At 43.5% G+C, this 26,918-nt stretch overlaps 1 protein-coding gene and 1 non-coding gene across 3 annotated transcripts in view; both read right to left on the bottom strand.

Moving 5' to 3' along the window:
- GABRB3 (gamma-aminobutyric acid type A receptor subunit beta3) overlaps positions 1–26,918 on the bottom strand; it is a 153,953-nt gene that overhangs the window by 14,255 nt on the left and 112,780 nt on the right. For both annotated transcript variants that reach the window (XM_038760259.1, XM_038760261.1), the window contains exons 5-7: positions 21,353–21,435; positions 19,006–19,143; positions 4,217–4,369 (exon numbers count right to left, since the gene is read on the bottom strand). In XM_038760259.1, the coding sequence (XP_038616187.1) occupies positions 4,217–4,369; positions 19,006–19,143; positions 21,353–21,435 (374 nt within the window). The remainder of the gene's footprint in view (positions 1–4,216; positions 4,370–19,005; positions 19,144–21,352; positions 21,436–26,918) is intronic.
- On the bottom strand, positions 16,013–16,149 carry LOC119940529. The gene has a single exon (XR_005455002.1). It is a non-coding gene; the product is annotated as a small nucleolar RNA SNORA7 (small nucleolar RNA).

Below are 26,918 nucleotides of genomic sequence, written 5' to 3'. Positions count from 1 at the left end.
TCAGTTTCCTTAACTGCAAAATAGGAATTCAATATCTGTTTCTCCCTCTTACCTAGACTGTGAGTCCCATGTGGGACAGGGACTGTATCCAAGTGCTTTGCACATAGTAAGCACTTTACAAATGCCATTATTATTATTATTATTATTATTATTATTATTATTATTAACTTGGGTCTACATCAGCTCTTAGAACAGTACCTGACACAATAAGGGCTTAATAAATACCATACTAAAAAGTGCTTAATACAATGGTCTGCACACAGTAAGCATTGATTGATTGATTGATCAATCCTCAGAGGCTAAAGTGTTGCTTTATCCCCCCACCTTGGTGACTTGCCAGGAAGTCAAAATGGCCAGGATAATAGGGACCACAAGCCAGTTTTGCCACATGGAGTAGGAGTACTGGCAAACAAGCAGCAGAGAGTGTCCTAGTGGCCGTCCCACAGAGATGGTGGAGGACTGTTGGCCGCTCAGAACACAGACTTCAGTGGAGAGAGCACCAAGGGGGAGGGTACTTAGTGCTGTGGGTACAAGAGGTGTCTGGAGTTGCAACTGCAGGACAAGAGACAACTCCACCCACAGGAGAGAGGATTCTTGGAAGCAGCGGCCAAACGATGGGACAGGAGCCATCCAACAGGGTGGCAGCAGCAGGGGGTGAGGCAGGGGTAGATGAGAGAGAAAATTAGAAAAAGATAGAAAGAGGAGGAAGGATAGGGAAGATAATGGAATTAATTAGGAGGAAAAAGAGGATCCAAGTCTTCTCGTTTCTTCCTCCCATCCAACTGTCCACCATATGTGTGGTATATTATCCAGCAGCATGGAAGCAGTATTGCCTAGTGGAAAGAACACTGGCCTGGGAGTGAAAGGATCTGGATTCAAATCCCAGCTCGGCCAATTCATTGATGTGTGAACAGGGGCAAGCCAATCGTCAGCATGGCGTAGTGGATACAGCATGGGCCTGAGAGTCAGATGGTCATGGCTTCTAATCCAGGCTCCACCACTTGTCTGCTGTGTGACCTTGCGCAAGTCACTAAGCTTCTCTGTGCCTCAGTTCCCTCATCTGTAAAATGAGGATCAAGACCTTGAGCCTTATGTGGGACAGGGACTGTATCCAGCCCAATTATCTTGTATCTATCCCAGCACTTGGAACAGTGCCGGGCACATAGTGAGCACTTAACAAATACCATAATAATAATATTATTATTATATTATAATATAATTACAATAACAACAAAGTTAATTATCATTAATAATAATTAATAATGACAATTAACTTGTCTGTGCCTCAGTTACCTCAGTTGTAAAATGGTGATTCAATACCTCTTCTCCTTTAGCCTGTGAGCCCCATGTAGGACAGAGACTCTGTTAAAACTGTCATTCTTTGTAGCTAACCAAGTACATAGAATAGTGCTCTGACACATAGTAAGTGCTTAACAAATGTAATAATAATAATAACAATAATAATACAGCCTATCGACTACTGGCAGTTCTCCTGCTTACAGAGGTAGAACATCCAATTCATATCCATTAGATTACTTCAAAAAAGGAGATCCTAGATCCTACATTCCCAAATCTTGGAACTTGAAAGCTTTCTTTAAAAAAATATTATAAAGGCCAAACATGGGTAGAAAGGGTCAAAAAGAGGAGAGAAATCAGAGGAACATTGAAGGAAGAGGAAAATGAAGTAGAAAAATCATGAAAGGTGACAAAAGAAAACCAAAAGGGAGGTGGGAGAGATGTAAGGGAGGGAAGCAAGGAGTGGGTGGGAAGAGAAAAAGCATGAAGGTGATAGCAGAAGGAAAGGTAGCACCAGACCTAAAAACAGAATGCTAATCATCAGGGAATTAGAGGGTAGATATAGTACAGTGCTCTGCACATAGTAAGCGCTCAATAAATACGATTGATGATGATTACACCGATTCTGCTATGGAATAGCATATCCTAGAAAATCTGTAGTAATACACCTCAAATTCCCTGCAACCTCAATTTAAATTTTCATCATTTCCTGATAAAACTACCACATCAATCTTTCCATGGCTTAGTGGAAAAAGCAGAGGTCCGGGGAGAGGACATGGGTTCTAATCCAGATTTTGTCAATTGCCTGCTGTGACTTTGAGAAAGTCACTTCGCTTCTCTGTGTCTCAGTTTCCTCATCTGTAAAATGGGGATTTAATAACTGTTCTCCCTTCTACTTGGGCTGTGAGCCCCATGTGAGAGAGGCACTTGCTCGATTTGATTAATTTGTTTCTGCCCCAGCACTTAGAACAATGCTTGATACATATGCCATGAAATAAAATTAAAATGTCCATCTCCAACTTCTTGCCTCTTCATTTTAGATTACTTTCTGCTTCTTGAGTCCTCTTTCTAAAATGGCATTCATTGTATGTTCTTTCCATCCCTCAAAAATCTTCAGTGATTATCCTTCTCCCTCCATATCAAGCAGAAATTCCTGGCCAGTGGCTTTAAGTCTTTTCCACAAGCTCCCTCTCTCCATCTCATGTCTCCCGCTCTCTTCACCTACAATTCCCCATCTCACAGTTTCTCCTGAAAATCCACAATCTCCAGGAAGTATTCCCTGGAGAAAACTACCACTCCAGGCTATGCCATGCCAATAGCCACCTTGAGTGCATAAACACAGATCGATCTATGCACTCTACTCATGCATTCATTTATTCATCTTTCCATCCTCTTGTTATCCCCAGTAGTATCTTTGCATTTCCTCCTCTTCTAACTCTTTATGAATGCATTTTGTCTGCCAGGAAATAAGAAAAGGAGAAAACTCCTTTGAATACATTAGAGCACACCACAGCAATCTGACCACCTACTTTATTCCATTATTATGTTCAAGGCATTGTCCTCAAAATCGAATTCTGCTCAGTGAAAATGCGGTGGCATCGTGGCAAGGATCAGTTTTCCCCACATCATAAATTAGCATCCATTTTAAAACTTCTTGAAAAGTAATACAACATTCCTTTATGTGTTTTCTACTGTAATGATGAGTGCCTCTAAGCTAATAATCTTTATTAAGGTGATTCAAGGCATGAAAACGTGAGGAATTATAATAGGATTATGAATCTCTACAGGAGGCTGCAGAAGGAGAAGTGACTGCTGACTGTGGTAATGGTTTTTCGACTCAGTGAACAATTTATCCAATTTGTGTTAAAAATCCATCTCCATTTCTTTTTAACCACTGTTGAAGATTAATTTCTTCTGAACACTTCTGTGCACCTTTAAACTCCTTTCTCATATTAGGGTCTCCATCAGGAACGTTTATAAATTCTTCCAATTTCTTGGAAATGGATGGAAAACTGCTTAACCTCAAGATTTTAGCTGATAGTGGAGAGATCACAAATTCTTCTTCACCTGTTTTGGCATCTTGCAGTGATGTAAGCTCCTTGTGGGCATGGACTGTGTCTACCAACTATTATTTTAGACTCTCCCAGGGCTTTGTACATTGCTTTGCACACAGTAGGCACTCAATAAATACCACTGACTGATTGATTGATTGATTGATTGATAGCAGAAGTTCATTATGTTTCTCCTTTGGATGAGGATTTCTCCAAATGAGATGCAAAAAGCATATTTACATCTACCTCATCATTCTTTTAATTGGTCAGTATTTTTCCATTTCAACAGTGTCATTAGTGAAAGGTTGCAGCTATGAGTCTAATAAAATTGAGACTCATTCTTTAGTATTAGTTTTCTAAGGTAAATGAGATTTTTGTCAGGATTAATATTGCCAAAATTAGGAGAGCACTTATCCCTTCATTGGGGAAAGATGGTTGGGAGAATTTTAACATGCCCTTTGGGGGCTAATTATTGGCGTTTTCCAATAATGATAACACAGGAAAAAATATTTAAAGGTATCTCTAGCATATAAGAAAATCACAAACTGTTCATTCTAAGATGTCAGGGTCAATTTGCTCAGAGCCTTGATTTTCAATAGTTTTACAAATCTTATTGCTTGTAGGGTTTAATAAATCGATCTTAATATCTAGTATTCTGAATTGGTGGGGAGGGTAAATGGAGCATTTTTAGACTAATATTAGGGGGCACATACCTTCTTATGCCCTTGTCAATATAAACATTCCCATTAAATTGCCACATCAAGACAATTGGGTTTTCTAATTTCATGTTCAATTGGAGTGTGATGCCTTGGTTGGTCTGAAATTTCTCAAACTGGAAAGGTATTGTATCGCCAAATTTTCATACTTACCAAGGGCCACTCTTGCTGCAGAAGCATCATAATTGATCCAGAAGGACACCCAGGACAAAATAGTGATGAGGATGGAGGGCATGTAGGTCTGAAGAATGAAGTAGCCAATGTTTCTCTTCAGTTTAAAGCTCAGGGAGAGTCGAGGGTAGGCACCTGGATGAAGCCAACAGTGAACATTAAACTGGTGAAAAGACACTGCCCAACCATGGTGTTTGCCTCTGTTTCCATGGAATATGGTTTTTCATATGGAATATGGTTCCATGGTTTTTCATTAATGAATCAATCAGTTGTATTTATTGACCACTTATTGCGTGCACAGCATTATATTGAGTGCATAGGAGAGTACCATATAATGGAGTCAGTAGACATGTTCCCTGTCCATAAGAGCTTACCATCTAAGGAGGAATCCCTCTAGATGAAATCCCATTAGCTGGAACCCCCCTGCTCATCGACTTCTGCTGCTGATTCTCAGTGTGTGTTCCTTATCTCACATGAGGTCTACAGTCTAAGTGAGAGGTAGAAGAGATGCTCTATCCTCATTTTACAGTTGAGGAAACTCAGGCACAGAGCCGTGACCTGCCCAAGCAGGCAAGTGGCAGAGGCAGGATTAGAACCCAGGTCTTTGGAATCTCAGTCTTGTGCTCTTTCCACTAGTCCAAGCTGCTTCCCTGGGCACCCCAAGGAATTCTCACCATTGTTCCCAGCATTAGGCCCTCCTCTCCCCATATCATTTTTCACCCCATTCCTCCCTTTAGAATGGCCTCCCCCATCCTCTGCTCTAACACATCCTTTTTGGCTTTCAAAGCCCCAACTCAAACCCACTTCTTACAAGAAGTGTTCCCTGCTCTGAACCATTACATTAATGCTATTATTAATGATAACTGTGGTATTTTTAAGCACTTACTCTATACCAAGCACTGTGCTAAGCACCAGAAGCGGATCAGAAACATTTCCTGTCCCACGCTGGGCTTGCTCTAAGGGGCTTTTCTAGAAGGAATAGTTTTGCCTTGGTTTCCTTAAGTTAATCTGTAACACAGTCTTCAATTTTGCTCACATCTTCAGTTTTTTATTGCTACTTGGATTATCAACTCCTCATGGAGGAAAAGCTGCCTTTTGAATTCACTGGCTATCTTGCTCGACATTCTATCAGTAGTATTAACCCAGTGCCTGGAATTTTCCTAAATGCTACCTATAGCTGCTGGATGATTGATAAACTGCTGCTTACGTGCCTGAAAAGAAGATCCTAATGGAATTGGAATCAGCCTGTGAAATCCAGAACTGAAGGAGGATTCCCATCAATTCTGGTATTTATTGAGCACTTATTCCAGTGCTTAGAACAGTGCTTGGCACATGGAGCCTAACAAATGCCATCATTATTATAGCACTGTACTAAATTGTTGGGAGCATACAACAGTATTAGTGAGTGCTTCACTAGCAGCGTGTAAAATAAATTTAAAAGTATTATGGGAGGATATGAGTGCTCAGGTGGCACAGAAGTGGTGAACAGACATTTGGGGGATATAAGATGGGGAGATTAGAAATCAAGTGGGGCAGGTCTCCTAGAGGAGATATGATTTCATGTCCAAAGCAAAACTCCTATCTTCCCACCCAAACCCTATCCTTCCTCTGACTTTCCCATTACTGTAGATGACATCACCATGCTTCCTGTCTCACAAACCTGTAACCTCGGCATTATACTTGACTCCTCTCTCTCATTCAAACCACATATTCAATCCATTGCTAAATCCTGTCAGTCCCACCTTCACAACATCGCTAAAATTCACTCTTTCCTCTCCATTCAAACTGTTAGCACGTTAATATGATCGCTCATCCTATCTAGTCTCCCTGCTGAACTCCCAGCTTCCTGTCTCTCTCCACTTCAGTCCATACTTCACTCTGCAGTCTGGATCATTTTTAATAATAATAATGTTAGTATTTGTTAAGGACCTACTATGTGCCAAGCACTGTTCTATGCACTGGGGTAGAAACAAGGTAATGAGGTTGTCCCACATGGGGCTTACAGTCCTAATCCCCATTTTACAGATGAGGTAGTTGAGGCACAGAGAAGGTAACTGACTTGCCCAAAGTCATACAGCTGACAAGTGGCAGAGTCAGGATTAAAACCCATGACCTCTGATTCCCAAACCTGTGCTCTTTCCACTGAGCCATGCTGCTTCTGAAAAAACATTCAGAACACATCACCCTGACCCTTAAAGAACTCCAGTGGTTGCCCATCCACCCCTGAATCAGACAACAACTCCTCACCATTGGCTTTAAAACACTCCACCACCTTGCTCCCTCTTACCTCACCTCACTACTCTCCTTATACAAGCCATGCTCCACACTTCACTCCTTTAATTCTAACCTTCTCACTGTGCCTCAGTTTCAACAATCTCACCATCGACCCCTAGCCCACATCTTGCCTCTGGCCTGGAAAACCCTCCCTCCTCAGATCTGACAGACAATTACTCTCCCCTGCTTCAAATCCTTATTGAAGGCATACCTCCTCCAAGAGGCCTTCCCAGAATAAGCCCCCCTTTTCTCTTTTCCCACTCCCTTCTGCATCATCCTGACTCACTCCTTTTGTTCTTACCCCCTCCCAGCTCCAGAGCATTTAAGTACATACCTGTCATTTATTTATTTGTACTGATGTCTCTCTCCCGCCCACCATCCCCAGACTCTAAGATAGTTGTGGGCAGGGAATGTGTCTGTTTATTGTTGCTTCATTATTGTTATAGTGTACTCTTCCAAGCACCTAGTACAGTGCTTTGTGCACAGAGTAAGCACTCAATAAATACAATTGGATGAATGAATGAATGAATTTCAGAAGGATTTTGAAAATGGGGAAAGCATCACGGAACAGGGAGTTGCAGCAAGGGAAGACATGAACAAGAGGTTGGCAGTAAGAGAGATGGCAGTGAAAAACAGTGAGTAGCTTAAATTGAGAGGAATGAAAATTGTGAGATTGGGCTTTATGGGGAGGTAGGCATTTACAGATCACTTACACATGATGGGAAGCATTGTGGCTCAGTGGAAAGAGCATGGGCTTTGGAGGCAGAGTTCATGGGCTCGAATCCCGGCTCCACCAATTGTCAGCTGTGTGACTTTGGGCAAGTCACTTACCTTCTCTGGGCCTCAGTTACCTCATCTGTAAAATGGGGATTAAGACTGTGATCCCCCTGTGGGACAACCTAATCACCCTTGTAACCTCCCCAGAGCTTAGAACAGTGCTTTGCACATAGTAAGCGCTTAATAATTGTCATCATTATTATTATTATTACACACAGTGAAAATGAGAGGAAAAACATGGATAATAATAATAATAATAATAATAATGGTGGTATATGTTAAGCCCTTACTATGTGCCAACCACTGTTCGAAGCACTGGGGGGGGGGGGGGATACAAAGTGATCAAGGCTGTCCCATGAGGGGCTCACAGTCTTCATCCCCATTTTACAGATGAGGGAACTGAGGCCCAGAGAACTTAAGTGAATTGCCCAAGGTTACACAGCTGTCAAGTGGGGGAGCCAGGATTTGAATCCATGACCTCTGACTCCCAAGCCCGTGCTCTTTCCACTGAGCTATGCTGCTTCTCTAGTTGGATGCAATTAGTAACAAAAGCAATAATAATAATAATGACGGTATTTGTTAAGCGCTTACTATGTGCAAAGCACTGTTCTAAGAGCTGGGGGGGATACAAGGTGATCAGGTTGTCCCACGGGGGGCTCACAGTGTTAATCCCCATTTTACAGATGAGGGAACTGAGGCTCAGAGAAGTTAAGTGACTTGCCCAAGGTCACACAGCAGACATGTGGTGGAGCCAGGATTCGAACCCATGACCTCTGACTCCAAAGTCCCATGCTCTTTGCACTGAGCCATGCTGTTTCTCTGAGGCAAAAATGAATAAATAAATTATAAATTTATAAATTATAAATTTATCATTTATAAATTTATAAATGAATAAATAAATAAAGTAGGCAAAATGAATAAATTTATGCATTCATGCACTAAATAAATAGGTATATACGTAAATGCTATGGTGATGAACAGGATGACATAACCTGGCAGTTGATGATTAGCTGGGGAAGACTTCCTGGAGAACATAGCTTTTAGAAGGGATTTGAGGGTGGAGAGGAATGTGACCGGGCAGATTTGAGGAGAATAAATTGTATCCTGGGTAAGAAGATATGTGAGGTTTAGAGATTGGAAAGTTGTGAAGTTTAGCTAGGAGATTACCTTGGGAGGCATGAAAAGTGTAACCTGGGGTGGAGTGGGAAAAGAGCAGAGAAGTTAGGAGACAGCTGGGAGACAATCTTGAATCCAGTGGTCATACTTTTCTGTTTGGTAAGGAAAAAAGATGGATAACCATTGGAGGATTTGGAAGAGAGTAGTGATGTGTCCTGAATGTCTGAAGAAGGGATAGGTCATAAGTAGGGAAACAAGGTAGGAGGTGATGTGGATTTGGCCTGGGCCGATAGCCATAGGAATGACTGGATACTCACAAAATACTGTGGAGAAAAAATAGCCAGATTTGGAGGCAGATTCATTCATTCATCCAATGGTATTTATTGAGCCCTTACTCTGTGCAGAGTACTGTACTAAGAGCTTGGGAAAGTACAATACAACAATAAACAGTGACATTCCCTGCTAACAATGAGCTTACAATATAGAGGTGGGGCGAGATGGGTAGACATCAGTACAAATAAACTGCAGATATGTACATAAGTGTTGTGGGCCTGGAAGGGGGGAAGAGCAAAGGAAACAAGTCAGGGCAACACAGAAGGGAGTGGGAGGTGAGGAAAAGTGGGGCTTAGTCTGGGAAGGCCTCTTGGAGGAGATGTGACTTCAATAAGACTTTGAAGGGGGGATAGTCATTGTCTGGCAGATTTGAGGAGGGAGGACGATTGGGACCAGAGGCAGGAAGTGCACTAAGGGTCAGTGGCGAGACAGGCTAGATAGAGGCACATTGAGAAGGTTAGCACTGGAGGAACTAAATGTGCAGGTAGGGTTGTAGAAGGAGAAAAGAAAAGTGATGTAGGAGGGGGCAAGATGGTGGAGTGCTTTAAAGCCAATGGTGAGGAGTTTTTGTTTGATGTAAGGGTGGATGGGCAACCACTGGAGTTTCTTGAGGATAGTGATATGCCCTGAACGCTTCTGTAGAAAAATGGTTCAGACAGCAGGTTGAAATATGGACTGGAGTGGGGAGAAACAGGAGGTTGGGAGGTCAGTAAGGAGGCTGATGCAGGCAAGATAGGATGAGGGACTGTATAAACATGGTAGTATTTTGTATGGAGAGGAAAGGGTGGATTTTAGCGATGTTGTGAAGTTGGGACCTATAGGATTTGCTGACAGATTGAATATGTAGGTTGAATGACAGAGAGGAGTCAAGGATAATGCCAAGGTTACGGGCTTGTGAGACAAGAAGGATGATGGGAAAGTCAGGGGAGGACAGGGTTTGGGTGGGAAGTTAAGGAGCTCTGTTTTGTTTGAGGTCATGGGAGAACATCCAAAGAGAGATGTCTTGAATGCAGGAGGGGATGCGAGACTGGAGAGAGGGAGAGAGATCAATCAATCAATCAATTGTATTTATTGAGCACTTACTGTGTGCAGAGCACTGTACTAAGTGCTTGGGTAGTACAAGCTGGCAACATATAGAGACAGTCCCTACCCAACAGTGGGCTCACAGTCTAGAATCAGAACTGGAGAGGTAGATTTGGGTATTAATTGCATAGTGGTGATGGTTGAAGCAGTGGGAGCGAATGAGTTCTCCAAGGGAGAGGAGAATAGAAAGGAACCTGGAACTGAACCTCAACAGTTGGGGGATGGGAGGCAGAGGAGGAGCCCATGAAGGAGACTGACTGAGAATGAATGGCCAGAGAGATAAGAGAAGCAGGAGATGACAGTCAGTGAAGCCAATCTTTTCATGAGAAGGGGATGGTGGAAAGTGTCAAAGACAGCTGAGAGGTTGAGGAGGATTATGATGGAGTAGAGGCTGCTGGATTTGGGAAAAAGGAGATCATTGGCAACCTTTGAGAGGACGGTTCCTGTGGAATGAAGGGGATAGAAGCTAGATTGGAGGGGGTCAAGGAGAGAATTGGAAGAGGAAGAAAGAATAGAACCTTGTGGGACACACACAGCTAAAGGGTGAGAGCAAGGAGGATGAACTAAGTAGACTGAGAAGATAGGGTGGTCAGAGAGGTGACCACCCTAAGAAAAAGGTGTGCTGGAAAATATATTCAGGAGCCAGAAACTCAAGGAAGATTAGGCAGAGTGGAGCCCATTAGATATGGTTCCACTGTTGGGTAGGGACTGTCTCTATATGTTGCCAACTTGTACTTCCCAAGCGCTTAGTACAGTGCTCTGCACACAGTAAGCGCTCAATAAATACGATTGATTGATTGATTGATATGGTCAAAAGGAGGCTAGTGGAAAACCTTCAGGTCTTTTGTGGCTTCTGTCCCATCAATAACCTATCCATATGCCCGCTCTTCCTCTGGAAGTTGATATATTTGAGAACAGCAGGGAAGTTATGGAAAGTGGATTTAATGGAAGTTGAGCAGACGGCCTAAAAGGAACTGAAGAATATACACCTCTCCTTGCTCTCTCCTTTGTTCCGTTTCCATCAAAAACCTGGGCCAGGGACAAACCGTGACTGTTCCTGGTGATGAGTGAGGTGGAAGGAGAAGAAAAGAGCCCAGGAAGAGAACAAGCTGGCCTGATTAAATGAGAAAGGGGCCTATGAAAACAAAACTGTGGGCTTGCTGATTTTTCAAAACTATTATTCAGGTTTTTACAGAATATTCCTCACTCTAAAACTGCAAGCTGCACTGACATGAGACAACTTGCAAAATTTGGTTTGATGCAGAAATTCTCCACTCTAACCTTCAATTCTGGGCCCTTTCTGATCTCAGATTTAGACTTGGGGAATTCAATATCCCTCTACCCTGACTGCATTTCAGGAGACTGGATTCCAATACCAGTTCCAGCACTTTCCTTCTGTGTGACCTCAAGCAAGTCTCTTAGCTTCTCAGTGCTTCAGTTTTCTCATCTGTAAAATGAGAATTAAAAACATAATCTCCCCATCCCTTCTACTGTGGCTTCCATGTGGGACAGTGACTGCATCTGATCTGACTATATTGTATCTACCCCAGGGCTTACATAGCACAGTGCTTGGCATGAAGAAACAGCATGGCTCAGAGGAAAGAGCACGGGCTTTGGAGTCAGAGGTCATGGGTTCAAGTCCCAGCTCCACCAACTGTCAGCTGTGTGACTTTGGGCAAGTCACTTAACTTCTCTGTGCCTCAGTTACCTCATCTGTAAAATGGGGATTAAGACTGTGAGCCCCCCGTTGGACAACCTGATCACCTTGTAACCTCCCCAGCACTTAGAACAGTACTTTGCACATAGTAAGCACTTAATAAATGCCATCATTATTATTATTATTATTATGTAGTAAATGTTTCACAGAGACAATTATCATTATTACATTACTGTTATTATTATTATTATTATTATTATTATTATCTGCCCCAGGACATCTGAGAGGATGAATTGGATTTCAGCCCTGGTACACTACTGCCATACAAAATGACATGTTTATAATAACAATTGTGGAATTTGTTAAGTGCTTATTATGCGCCAAGCATTGTACTAAGCACTGGGGTATACACAAGATCATCATATCCTACATGGGCCTCACAGTCTTAGTAGGAAGGAGAACAGGGATTGAAAACCCATTTTGCAGATGAGGGAATTGAGGCATGGAGAATTTAAGTGACTTGCCCAAGGCCACACAGCAAGTAAGTGGCAGAGCTAGGATTAGAACCCAGGTCATCTGAATCATAGGCCTGTGCTCATTCCACTAGGCTATTTGGTTTCTTATTTTGGCTGATATTCTTAAAGTAGGATTCATGTAATTTTCTTTGCCTTCCTTTGAGGGGTTAAGGGGTTTCAAGAATCCTCCTCACCTCATTTGGAGATCTTGGCCTCCTCATCCCATTTCCTGCATCCCTTTCTTGGAGCAGTACTTCATCTGATCCCATTTATTCATTTCTACATAAAGGGAAATTCTTCTGCATTTTCACTTTTTCATATCATCAAGGACTTTCCCTTGGAGGAGACTTTGGGGCCACTGTTATCTGCTCTGCTTCCTTAAGAAATGGTTGATTTATCAAATCAGTACAGTAAACCTCTGACCAACAACTTAGTCCTAGATCCAGGTGATGAGGCTCTGAGATTTAAGTGCATTCTGTCTTGTTCAGTTATTCTATCCTTTGTACATAGAGTTGAAAACATTCTTTTGGAAAGAGCCACCAGCCCAGGAGTCCTGATCTCTGCCCTCTCCTCCCCTCCCCGCTCCCTCCTACCACATTACGGCCTTCAGTGGGAAATCCTTTAAGGATGGATTGTCTGTCTAATGGACAGTAATGGCTACTCAAGTTATGAGGAGAGCTCTGCTTTAATGATAGATTGAACTATGGGATGAGCCAATGCCCTCTGCTACTTTGCCACTGCTGTTTGGCCAATGAGCTGTATCTGTGGTCCTGGCTTTGTCTGGGATGGCTGCAGGACCCCACTGTGAAACAAAGGCTATTCCCACTACCTCATCCTTCCAGCTTTCATCTGACCCACTCACAAACCATCCTTTGGGCTGTGAACCCAGCCCTCAATGAAGAGACACCTTAGGCGCCATCCCAAATCAATTTCCAGGCAAAAGGATGTTGCTATAGGTAAGAGGCTCTTACAAACCACTTAGCAAACTGAACTGCTTCATTTCTCATAGTTCATTTTCATTACCGGATTCTGCCGGTGAACTATGTACTGAAGGTAGGGGAGGGATTTTTAGAATAAGATGATTCATTTTGCCCATAAGACATTTTTGCCAGTTGTGTTTGGAGACCAAAATGCTTTTGAACTCAGGGAAAGATTCACTGATGGTCTTTGAGGAAGAGTTGTCATTGCTCGGGGCAGGAGCCTGTCATTTGCATTGGCAACAAGTACTTGACAGGCCCCTCCAGCCCTAATACTGGAGGGGGAAGGGAAGAAGGGGGACAGAAACCATCCTGTCTCTTGGTCTGAGACTTCATGCTCCCAGTTCTAAGCAGGATTCATCATCTCCCACATCATTTCCATCTATTTTCTAATGAGCCAAGTGAGACACTGAAAAGAAATTTCCCAGGAAGAGTCAAAGAGATTCACACTATGTGGAAATCATTGGCTGATGAAAAGATCTTATCAATCAATCAATCATATTAATTGAGCGCTTACTGTGTGCAGAGCACTGCACTAAGCGCTTGGGAAGTACAAGTTGGCAACATATAGAGACAGTCCTTACCCAACAGTGGGCTCACAGTCTAGAAGGGGGAGACAGAACAAAACCAAACATATTAACAAAATAAAATAAATACAACAGATATGTACAAGTAAAATAAATAAATAGAGCAATAAATATGTACAAACATATATACATATATACAGGTGCTGTGGGGAAGGGAAGGAGGTAAGACGGGGGGATGGAGAGGGGGACGAGGGGGAGAGGAAGGAGGAGGCTCAGTCTAGGAAGGCCTCCTGGAGGAGGTGAGCTCTCAATAGGGCCTTGAAGGGAGGAAGAGAGCTAGCTTGGCAGATGGGCAGAGGGAGGACATTCCAGGACAGGGGGACTTCCCAAGCGCTTAGTACAGTGCTCTGCACACAGTAAGCGCTCAATAAACACGATTGATGATGACAGGGGGATGACGTGGGCCGGGGGTCGACAGCGGGACAGGCGAGAACAAAGCACGGTGAGGAGATTAGCAGCAGAGGAGCGGAGGGTGTGGTCTGGGCTGTAGAAGGAGAGAAGGGAGGTGAGGTAGGAGGGGGCGAGGTGATGGAGAGCCTTGAAGCCGAGGGTGAGGAGTTTCTGTCTGATGCACAGATTGATTGGAAGCCACTGGAGATTTTTGAGGAGGGGAGTAACATGCCCAGAGCATTTCTGCACAAAGACAATCTGGGCAGCAGCATGAAGTATGGATTGAAGTGGGGAGAGACACGAGGATGAGAGATCAGAGAGAAGGCTGATGCAGTAATCCAGACGTGATAGGATGAGAGCTTGAAGGAGCAGGGTAGCGGTTTGGATGGAGAGGAAAGGGCGGATCTTGGCAATGTTGCGGAGCTGAGACCGGCAGGTTTTGGTGATGGCTTGGATGTGAGGGGTGAATGAGAGAGCGGAGTCGAGGATGACACCAAGGTTGTGGGCTTGTGAGATGGGAAGGATGGTAGTGCCGTCAACAGTGATGGGAAAGTCAGGGAGAGGGCAGGGTTTGGGAGGGAAGACACGGAGTTCAGTCTTATGCCAGTTTCATTAGTTTCATCCATTGTGACAGTAGCAGGCTAATCATTCAATACATTTTGTTCAGTACCTCGGTTTCCTCATCTATAAAGTAAGGATTAAATGCCTCTTATCCCTCCCTCTTTAAACTCTGAGCCTCATGTGGGACAGGGACCACGTCCAACCTAATTATCTTGAACCTGTGCTTAGTATAGTTCCTGGCACATAGTAAGTGCTTAACAAACACCACAATTATTACTAATCGTGTTTGTTGTGCAGAAATGGCCATTAAAGTTAGAGGGTCTACTTTCACTATCTTGTTGTAGTAGAAAGTTTGGAGAGGGAACACTACATTTTTGAAATATGGGAAAGCCTGTAGGTTGCTCCAAATAGAGGAAGTATTGACCAAAATAGGACCCGATAACCTGGGAGTCAAAGGACTTGAGTTTTAATCCAGGCTCCACCATTTGTCTGGTGTGAGAGCTTGAGCAAATCACTTCACTTCTCATGGAAACAGGCATCAATAGAATCAATATAAATAAATAGAATTATAGGTACATATAAAGGGCATATACGGATACATATAATAATAATGATGGCATTTGTTAAGCGCTTACTATATGCAAAGCACTGTTCTAAGCACCGGGGGGGGGGGGGGAACAAGGTGATCAGGTTGTCCCATGTGGGGCTCACAGTCTTAATCCCCATTTTACAGATGAGATAACTGAGGCACAGAGAAGTTAAGTGACTTGCCTAAGGTCACACAGCAGACACGTGGTGGAGCCGGGATTCAAACCCATGATCTCTGATTCCAAAGCCCGTGCTCTTTCCACTGAGCCACACTGCTCCTACACATGTAAACAAGTAAACAGGCATTAATATAACTTGTTCTGGAGTCTCACTATCAACTCTTTGATCAATCCCTCTCTCCTGCCTGAAACTCAGGAGTCGGGGTGACAATTGGTAAGCTAAAATGAACTTTTTCTGGGGTTTTGCTTACCAGAGACCCCTTACTTACACCCTCTCTCCTGCCTGAAACTCCCTCTCTTCTCACATCTAACAGACCAACAGACTCCAAAGTCTTACTAAAACCACATCTCCTCCAGGAAACAATTTCTAATTACTCATCTGCTCATCCTATTTCCCTCCCCACTGAGTCACCTATGCCCTTGGGTCCTTACCCATTAAACACAAAGGGAGGCACCCCAGCTCCTCCCTCATAGCACTTATGTGCATATCTTTAAACTCAATTGTTTCCCCACTTGTCTTGATTTATGCTGTCAGCCCTCTCTGACCCATAGCAACACCTTGGGCTCATCTCTCCCAGAGTGCCCCACCTCCATCTACAATCATTCTGGTAGTGTAGTCATAGAGTTTTCTTGGTAAAAATCCAGAAGAGGTTTACCATTGCCTCCTTCTGCGCAGTAAACTTGTGTCTCCCCCCCGCGACTCTCTCTCATACCACTGCTGCCCAGCATGAGTGAGTTTTGCCTTGTAGCAGATTGCCTTCCACTCTCTAGCCACTGCCCAAGCTAGGAATGGAATGGATATACCTCTGCTTGACTCTCCCTCCCGTAGTCGAGAATGGCAGAGTACTGGAAACTCTCCAGTTGCAACCTGAGAGGGATGTCTCTCCACTACCTGTATTTATTTTTGTGTCTCTTGTTCTCTATATTGTAAGTGCCTTGAAGGCACAGATTTTGTCTATTAACTGTACTTTCCTAAGTGCTTAGGACAGCGCTCTGCCCAGAGTATGCACTCAATAAAACTTCGTCACCCCCAGTTCTCATTCATTCAATTGATCATATTTATTAAGCGCTTACTGTGTGCAAAGTAAGCACACAGGTCTCCTTGACCCTTTCAAACCTGATTTCTGCCGCCTTCACTCCAAGGAAACTGCCTTCTCTGAGGTCACCAATGACCTCCTTCTTGCCAAATCTAATGGCCTCTACTCCATCCTAATCCTCCTCAACCTCTCTGCTGCCTTCAACACTGAGGACCACTGCTTTCTCCTGAAAACATTATCTAATCTCAGCTTTATCAACACCATCTTCTCCTGGCTGTCCTCCTATCCCTCTGGCCATTTCTTCTTAGTCTCTTTCACAGGTTCCCCCTGTATCTCCTACCCTCTTACTGTAGAAGTCCCTCATGGCTCAGTTCTGGATCCCTTTCCATTTTCTATCTTCACCTGGTCCTTAGAAAATGCATTTGCTCCATGGCTTCAATTACCATCTCTATGCAGATGATTCCCAAATCTGCCTACCCAGCCCTAACCTATCTTCTTCTCTGCAGCCTTGCAGTCTTCCCTCTGTCTTTCCCATCTAGCTCACAAGCCCATAAGCTTGGCATTATCATTACTCCCCTCCTCAAAAATCTCCAGTGGCTACCAATCAATCTGCGCATCAGGCAGAAACTCCTCACCCTGGGCTTCAAGGCTCTCCATCACCTCGCCCCCTCTTACCTCACCTCCCTTCTCTCCTTCTACAGCCCAGCCCGCACCCTCCGCTCCTCCGCCGCTAATCTCCTCACCGTACCTCGTTCTCGCCTGTCCCGCCATCGACCCCCGGCCGACGTCATCCCTTGGGCCTGGAATGCCCTCCCTCTGCCCATCCGCCAAGCTAGCTCTCTTCCTCCCTTCAAGGCCCTGCTGAGAGCTCACCTCCTCCAGGAGGCCTTCCCAGACTGAGCCCCTTACTTCCTCTCCCCCTCGTCCCCCTCTCCATCCCCCCATCTTGCCTCCTTCCCTTCCCCACAGCACCTGTATATATGTATATATGTTTGTACATATTTATTACTCTATTTATTTATTTATTTTACTTGTACATATCTATTCTATTTATTTTATTTTGTTAGTATGTTTGGTTTTGTTCTCTGTCTCCCCCTTTTAGACTGTGAGCCCACTGTTGGGTAGGGACTGTCTCTATATGTTGCCAATTTGTACTTCCCAAGTGCTTAGTACAGTGCTCTGCACATAGTAAGCGCTCAATAAATACGATTGATGATGATGATGATGATGACGATTTTTGACTCATCTCTCTTATTAAATCACATGCTTAATCTGTCAGCAAATTCTCCACATCATTAAATTCCACCCTTCCTTCATTATCCAAACTGCTACTACACTGATCCAAGCACATGGGTTCTAATCCCGGCTCCGCCACTTGTCAGCTGTGTGACTTTGGGCAAGTCACTTAATTTCTCTGTGCCTCAGTTACCTTATCTGTAAAATGGGGATTAAGACTGAGAGCCCCGCGTGGGACAACCTGATCACCTTGTACCCCCCAGCGTTTAGAACAGTGCTTTGCACATAGTAAGCGCTTAACAAATATCATTATTATTATTATTACATTATATCCCACCATGATTCTCCATTAGTCTCTCTGCATCCTGTTTCTCCTCGCTATGGTCTATACTTCACTCTGCTGCCTGGATCATTCTTCTCAAAATAAATATTTAAGTCACATCTCTCCATGCCTCAAGAACATCCAATGGCTGCCCATCCACTTCTGCATTAAACAGAAACTCCTTACCATCGGCTTTGAAACAATCAGCTCAGCCCCACCTATTTTACTTCACTGATTTCCTACTACAACCCATCCTAAGCACTTCACTCACTCTTCTTGTGTATATATCTATAACTCTGTTTATCTATTTTGATGGTATCTACTATCTACTTGTGTTGTTTTTTTGTCCATCTCCCCATTCTAAACTGTGAGCCCACTGTTGGGTTGGGTCCGTCTCCATATGTTGCCGATTTTGACTTCTCAAGCACTTAGTACAGTGCTCTGCACACAGTAAGTGCTCAATAAAAATGTTTGAATGAATGAACTCTGTGGCATTGTACTCTCCCAAGTGCTTAGTACAGTGCTCTGCATACAGTCAGTGCTTGATAAATACTATTAATGATTGATAGATTGATTGAGTGTGACTTACTATATTCATGAAATTAATTCATTCCCAGGAGGAGTCATTATCCCTGACCTCTGCCCTGAAATCTTTAGCCTTGACCTCTGCACCTTAATAACATCAAATCTGCCTCCATGGCAAGGACACGGGCATGGGCTGTGGAGTCAGAGGTCAAAGGTTCAAATCCCGGCTCTGCCAACTATCACCTGTGTGACTTTGGGCAAGTCACTTCACTTCTCTGGGCCTCAGTTACCTCATCTGTAAAATGGGGATTAAGACTGTGAGCCCCCCTTGGGACAACCTGATCACCTTGTAACCTCCCCAGCACTTAGAACAGTGCTTTGCACATAGTAAGTGCTTAATAAATGCCATTATTATTATTATTATTATTATTATTATTATGGACATGGGCTCACCAACCCTGTTCCATTGCAGGACTTTCATTGCTGGATGGAAAGATCACTCTCCCTGACTCAGGGCCTAGCCCGATAGAGACTGACTGATTTAGGCTTAGGACAGCACCTGTCCAGGGAAATCACCAACTCTGAAGCAGGGTTGGGGCTGAGGGACAACTTGCCTGTGGCAAAGACGACATTCCTTGACACCAATCTGTATTCCACGATGGAGAACTGGGGGAGCTCGATCCGTTCAACACCTGTGACTGCATTGTCCCCTCCTCGCCAATAAAATTCGATGTCATCTGTGGTGTAGCCGTCTGGGAGCAAAGGAAATGGGAAACAGAGAGAATCCATCGGCCTTTCTTGCTAGGAAGGGAGAGACCGGTGATCCCCTGGCAAATTGGAGGTTGGGGTTGACCTCAGTTAAATGAATAGCAGTGAGGTCATTTTCCCAATCTGCTGCTTTTTCACTCCAAAAGTCACCCAACTGACAGAGGTTTGTGTGGCTATATCAGGAGCATGCATGAGTTGCAAAGGATTGGCAGCATCATGGAGGTAGAAACAGGCTTCATAAGAGCAGCAATCACATAAATTAAGAATCCTAACACTGACAGCATTTATTAAGTACTTACTACACGCTAAGCCCTGGAAGAGGTTTAAGGCTATGAGATCAGATGCAGACTGATCTCACAATCTATTTGATCCCCTTTGAGAAAACTTAGAGCCAGGAAGATTAATAGATTGCCCAAAGTCAAACAGTAGGTCAGTAGCAGAGCTGGAACTTGAACCAGTGAATCCTGGCTCTGTGTCCCACGTTTTTTCCCCATAGGCTATGTTGCCTCAGGGAAGAGTCACCAGCAAATGTGCAAAAATCTGGAACAGACACTTCCACTCAAAGTCTTGGGTCTTCCAACCCAATTATATAGTGCTTTCCCAAACTTTTAGTACAGTGCTATGCACCCAGTAAGCGTTCAATAAATACCATTGATTGACTGATTGATTCCACCTGAATCTCAAGAAATTCTGGGAAAATCCCATCCCACAGATTGCCAGTTTCTGCCCTACAATCCAGAGTGAATAGGAGGGATTGGAAGTGATTGTTGAACCCTATAGGCTTCCTAAAGGGGAAACCCCTCGATGGCTTCATGTTGGGAGAAGTAATGAAGTATACCAGCATGGACAGGTGAAAGGAGCTTTAGGAGCAGTGCTTGTAGGAGGCATCCAACAGATTGCATCATGAGAGAAAGCTAAAGCAAGAGTGTAAACATCTTAGAAAACCAACACTAGTAATGCCATGTTAATGTTTGCCCAGCCAGGGGGTTCAGAACATATCAGGAGACTACTTGATACCTTTGAATTCTCCCTAAAGGAAGGGATTCCCACACTCCTCAAAATGTCAAAAAACCAGTCAGGGGATGGGAGGTAAGAGTTTCTGACAAATCAGGACCCAAATTCAACCATTGCAGTGCCTTTTGTATGGGAATTCTCAGGAATTGGAAGACAGCTGCCCTGGATAGAAATAATAATAATAACTGGTGATGAGAGAAGCAGTGCGGCTCAGTGGAAAGAGCACGGGCTTTGGAGTCAGAGGTCATGTGTTCAAATCCTGGCTCTGCCAATTGTCAGCTGTGTGACCTTGTGCAAGTCACTTAACTTCTCTGTGCCTCAGTTACCTCATCTGTAAAATGGGGATTAAGGCTTTGAGCCCCACATGGGACAATCTGATCACCTTGTAACCTCTCCAGCAGCTTAGAACAGTGCTTTGCACATAGTAAGCACTTAATAAAATGCTATAAAAATAACAATATTTGTGGGTTTTTTTATGGTATTTATTAAGTGCTATGTGTCACTGTTCTAAACTCTGGGGTTAATTAAGTCCCTGTCCCACGTGGGGCTCATAGTCTAAGTAGGATGGAGAACAGGTCCCCATTTTACAGTTGAGGAAACTGAGGCACAGAGAAATTATGTGACTTGTCCAAGGTCACACAGCAAGCAATTGGGAGAGCTGGGATTAGAACCCACATCTTTTGACTCCCAAGCTCATATTCTTTCCACTAGGTCAAGCTGCTTCTCCATTTACTATTTGCCAAGCACTCTGTGAAGCCCTGGGGTAGATACATTATAAAAAGATTGGACACAGTCCCTGACCCACATGGGGCTCATGATATTAGGGGGTGAGAGAGTCATTTTACAGATGAGGAAACTGAGGCACCAAGAAGTTAAGTGAAATATCCAAAGTCTCACAGCAGGCAAGTGACAGAGTCGGGATTAGAACTCAGGTTTCCTGATTCACAGGCCTGGACTCTTTCCACTGGGAAATGCACCCAGGCTGAACTTAATCCAAAAGGAATGCAAAACTGTTTAATACTGCCTCTCAGCCTAAGTTCATGAAGCCAGGGAATGTTACAAAAGGCCTTTGCCTCAGAAAAATAATTGGAAATGAGTCCTACAAACTCTTGAGAAGGGCAAGGACAGCTGTTCAGAAAGTGAAAAGCAGGTGAAAAATCATGCGGGCATTGTACACACAGCTTTCAATTTCCAGAGTGCAGTTCTGTTCGTCCAATGGATACCTTCGCAGATCCATCATGCACGCTGCCGTCGTGGTGATTCTGAAAGACAGCAGGAAAGAAAGAACGCGCTAAAAACCCACTTGTCTGTTAACTCAGGGCAATGGTTTCTGTAAAACAGGTCCCACGGTTCAGTCTGAGCAGTCTCTAGATGAGGTATTGGAGCAGGACTTGGGCTAGATGGACACAGAATTGTGACAGCCACGGTGGGTGAGGGAGGAGGAAAGGTGGGTTCTGGGACATCAATGGCCACCTGTTCATGATAGAATAACTGTAGATGAGGGACAATGAGGAGAAAGAGGAGGAAGAGAAGGAGGAGGAGGGGGGAAAAGGAGGAGGAGGAGGAGATACGTGAGGGAGAAAAAGATTAGAGGGGAAAGAGAATAAGGAGGCGGAGGAGGAGATCGAGGAGGAGAAGAGGAGAAGGAAAAGGAGGAGATGGAAGAGGAGAAGGAGGAGAGCAAGAAAGAAGGTAAGAAAGGAAAGGGGGATGAAGAAGGGCAGGAAGAGGAGGAGAAAGATGAGGGCAAGGAAGAGGAAGGGAGAAGGAGAAAGAGGAGGAGGAAGAGCAGGCATTTAAGTATTATATATCTAGTTAGCTTGTTGAAATGCAACCAGCAATCAAAGTAATGGGCTGCCAAAGCTTGGCTAACTCTCTCCCAAGATAAATCATGGTAGGAACCAGGAAACAAACAATCATTCACAGACCAGTGAGGAGAGAAAAAGAGTGTTCATATACCTAGTACCTTTCATGTTCAAATATGAGGCTTATGATGGAGCGAGCCTATTCATGAGGGTGGGAGTGACTGAAAGATACCCCCAACTATCCCCATACTGAGCCGGAAAGGCTTATGTTCTCAGCCATCTTGATGTGTTTGCTGCTTGCCATGCCTGTCTCTGATTTTGACTCTGCCTCTTGGCCTCCCAATCTTCCCAGAGTGGCCATATAATACACCTCTGTATACTAAAATCCATAGGACCAAGAAAATGATGGGTCCTCGGGGGCCTTTCTTAAATCGTATTTCACAAATGGAAAGAATTGCTCGACAGGTTGTTCATGGGCTGATCCTCTTCCCACATCTGCCAGTCTACCTGTTGAAAGTTCCTCTGATTGTTTCATTCATTCAGTCAATCGTATTTATTGAGCACTTACTGTGTGCAGAGCACTGTACTAAGAGCTTGGGATGTACAATCAATCAATCAATCAATCGTATTTATTGAGCACTTACTGTGTGCAGAGCACTGTACTAAGTGCTTGGGAAGTACAAGTTGGCAACATATAGAGACGGTCCCTACCCAAAAGCGGGCTCACAGTCTAGAAGGGGGAGACAGACAACAAAACAAGACATATTAACAAAATAAAATAAATAGAACAAATATGTACAAGTAAAATAAATAGAGTAATAAATATGTACAAACATATATATATATATATATATATATATATATATATATATACAGGTGCGGTGGGGAGGGGAAGAAGGTAAGGCAGGGGGATGGGGAGGGGGAGGAGGGGGAGAAGAAGGAGGGATCTCAGTCTGGGAAGGCCTACTGGAGGAGGTGAGCTCTCAGTAGGGCTTTGAAGGGAGGAAGAGATTGTTTCCCTCGAACAGGATCTGGTTAGTGGATGGGATGGAGGAAAATCAAATGGGGTGATGTGAGTGTATGGGGGGGTCATGGCTGGGGTTCTCTGCAGAAGTCAGTCCCCATGGGTTCAGATCTGCTTGGGGAGTTCAAGTTCTATGAGGTCACCCTGAGATTTAGATTGGCCCCATTGCCGTGGAGAAGTTAAGTGACTTACCCAAGGTCACACAGCAGACAAGGTGGCAAGAGCTGGGATTAGAATCCAGGTTCTCTGACTCCCAGGCCCATGTTCTTTCCACTAAGTCATACTGCTTCACTCAGACTGTGAGCCCCATGTTGGGCAGGGGCTGTGTCCAACCTGGCCATCTTGTATCTACTCCAGGGCCTAGTTCAGTGCTTCACACAGAGTAAGTGCTTAAAAAATATTATCATTACCATTATTATTATGAACTACTGTGAGCAGAACGGTGTACTAAAACCCCACTCTGGCGAAGTATGATACTGACATCTTCAGAACATACAAGAGAAATGAAAGTTGTGGTCGCCAGCCTTCATAGAAACTAATTGAAAACTTCTTATAATCTATGTGAGATTTCCTCTTTGACTCAGATGAGGGCAAGACTGTAAGCATTTTAAGGGCAGGAATCATATCTATTAACTCTACTGCACTCTCTCAAATGCAATTCAATCGACTGATTGTTTTTTTATGGTACTTATTTAAGATTTACTATGTGCCAAGCGCTGTACTAAGTGCTGGAGTAGATATAAGATAATCAGGTTGGACACAGTCCCTGTCCCATTGGGGTTCAAAGTCAAAGTAGGAGGGAGTAGGATTTAATCCCCATTTTACAGATGAGATAACTGAGGCACCGAGAAGTTAAATGACTTGCCCAAGGTCACACAGCAGACATGTGGCAGAGCCAGGATTAGAACACAGGTTTACTCCCAGGCCTGTGCTCTTTCAGCTAGACCACAATTTATTCCATCTGTGCTACTCACTTGGGATGGACCCAGAGTTTCCTCAGTGATGAGAAAAATCTTCAGTTTGGTAGCTTAGGTGCTGCAAATAGGAACTGCAAATCATAAATGAAGGCTTTCTCCTAGCTCCATTTTGCTACAGTCATGAATGAAAGATTGCAAGGTGTTCTTCCTTTGCTGAAGTCCATTTTTAATAACTGATTCACCAAATGAGTCTTGATGTTGTTACCTTGCCATATTCAGTCTTGATAAAGGAAGGGTCCATTCTCCTTTCGCACTGATCCTTAATGCTCGAGTTCCTGGTTTCAGTCAAGTTGCTGTGCTGTAGCCACAGACCCCCTTCTCGGTTTCTCTGTACTAGAAGTTGTATTTATAGCTGCCTTGGATTAGGTGACTCTTTTTAACCTTATTTTGAAAGTTTAGGCTTCAAGCGCTATCCAGTATCTTGTGTAGCTGCAGTGATCCAAACATTTTTTTTCAAATCCCGCAGTCAAATTATGTTATTTTAAAAATATAATTGTGTGATCTTCCAGGGAGAGCATTAATTACTGCAGCTAAACTGTACAAAGCATATGCTTAAGAACATCTAATTTAGCTATTTCACATGTATATGCATGCATTTTCAAATTTTAATGAATGATAAAGCAGTCAAGTCAATGAGACACCAGTTTTCAAATCTGTGTGCCTTCATGATGTATTTCCTTTATTTGGGAAGTGAATATGAAGTAATATTTGGCACACTGAGTTTCTGCCTAATTATAAACTCCTTGTAGACAGGGAACATGTCTGCCAACTCTCATGTTGTACTCATGGTGTAGTGGATAGATCACGGGCCTGGGAGTCAGAAGGTCACGGGTTCTAATCCCAGCTCTACCACTTGTCTGTTGTGTCACCTTGGGCAAGTCACTTCATTTCTCTGGGCCTCAGTTACCTCATCTGTAAAATGAGGACCAAGACTGCAAGCCCCATGTGGGACAGGGACTCTGTCCAACTTAATTTGCTTGTATCTACCCCAGTGCCTAGTACAGTGCCTGGTACATAGTAAGTGCTTAACAAATACCATTATTATTAGATATGTATATACCTATAATTCTGTTTATTTATATTGATGCTCGTTTACTTGTTTTGATGTCTGTCTCCCCTCTTCCAGGCTGTGAGCCCATTGTTGGATAAAGATCATCTCTGTTGCAGAATTGTACTTTCCAAGTGCTTAGTAACAATAATAATAATAATAATAATGGCATTTGTTAAGTGCTCACTTAAGTGCTCAATAAATACGATTGAATGAATGAATGAATACGAGCTCATCAGGTTGGATACGGTCCGTATCCCACATGGGGCTCAGGGGCTTATCCCCATATTACAGATGAGATGACCGAGACACAGTGAAGTGACAGGCCCATAGTCACAGTAGACGAGTGGTGGAATTGGAATTAGAACAAGGTCCTTCTGACTCTCTGGCACTGGAATCTATCTATTATTATTATAACCTTTCTATCCCTAAGCTACACTGTTTTTCTATTTTGTATCTACCCCAATCCTTAGAACAATGCTTGACACACAGTAAGGGCTTGCCCCAGACTGAGCCCCCTCCTTTCTCTCCCCCTCCTCCCCCTTGCCATCCCCCCCATCTTACCTCCTTCCCCTCCCCACAGCACCAGTATATATGTATATATGTTTGAACATATTTATTACTCTATTTATTTATTTTACTTGTACATATTTATTCTATTTATTTTATTTTGTTAATATGTTTTGTTTTGTTGTCTGTCTCCCCCTTCTAGACTGTGAGCCCACTGTTGGGTAAGGACCATCTCTATATGTTGCCAACTTGTACTTCCCAAGAGCATAGTGCAGTGCTCTGCACACAGTAAGCACTCAATAAATACGATTGAATGAATGAATGAATGTGCCAAGCACTGTTCTAAGCACTGGGGGGATATAAGGTAATCAGGTTGTCTCACGTGGGGCTCACAGTCTTCATCCCCATCTGACAAATGAGGGAACTGAGGCCCAGAGAAGATAAGTGACTTGACCACGGTCACACAGCAGACAAGTGGTGGAGCCAGGATTTGAACCCATGACCTCTGACTCCCAAGCCCGGGCTCTTTCAATTGAGCCACGCCGCTTCTCGAGCAGAGTACAGTGTTCTGCACAAAGTAAGCACTCAATAAATATGACAATGAATGAATTATTATTATTATAATTATTACTCTCCCAAGCACTTAGAACTGGATTAGAACTCTGGTTTTCTGACTCCCAGACCCACTAAGCCCCACTCCTTCTCAACCTCTCTTGCAGCCTCTGCTTTTCCCAGAATGCCACAAACTTTATCAGTTTCATTTAAAAATAAAACATAAACTACCTCAAAGCCCAGCAGTAATACTCAGACAGTGCACTAGAAATAATATTTCTATTTGAGGTTCTTGAACTATACCAGCATAATTTGCATATAGAAGAATATTCTTCAATTTATTCTGGCAAAATTGGATTTACTTGGAAGTTACAGACATGTTTAATGTTTCAGTTAATAGAGGAGTGTCTAATATAGCGCCAGTATTAAAGAAAGAGATCAAAATGTATTTGAGGACCTAAGGAAGTCAAGCATCAGCTATAAAATTGTGCTTACAAAAGATTATGTTCTAATAATACATGCTCCAAGGAATGCATCGTTACCTTTATGGGAATATTTAAAAGAGAAATTTACAAATTGGAAATGCAAGGAAAAACTGAGAAAGTAGACAGACCAGTGGGATGGGGACGTTCTTTAGTGACATTAAAGAAAAAGAATGGACCAAATAGATGGAATTAGCCTGTCCAGGCATGGCACAACCAGCAGGAAAGAAAGAATGCAAAGAGGCCCATTCTAGCCAATAGCACAAAAATCAGTTCCTTTGCACAAGTCTTTGGCTCCAAAGCCTCAGGACTAAAGCTCAACCACAACTCTTCACGGGAGATCCCAT

The sequence above is a fragment of the Tachyglossus aculeatus genome, chromosome 18 (genome assembly GCF_015852505.1).
Source record: "Tachyglossus aculeatus isolate mTacAcu1 chromosome 18, mTacAcu1.pri, whole genome shotgun sequence".
Classification (NCBI taxonomy): domain Eukaryota; kingdom Metazoa; phylum Chordata; class Mammalia; order Monotremata; family Tachyglossidae; genus Tachyglossus; species Tachyglossus aculeatus.
Note: the sequence above shows the minus strand (reverse complement) of the source record. Positions and strands in the feature narration are given on the sequence as shown.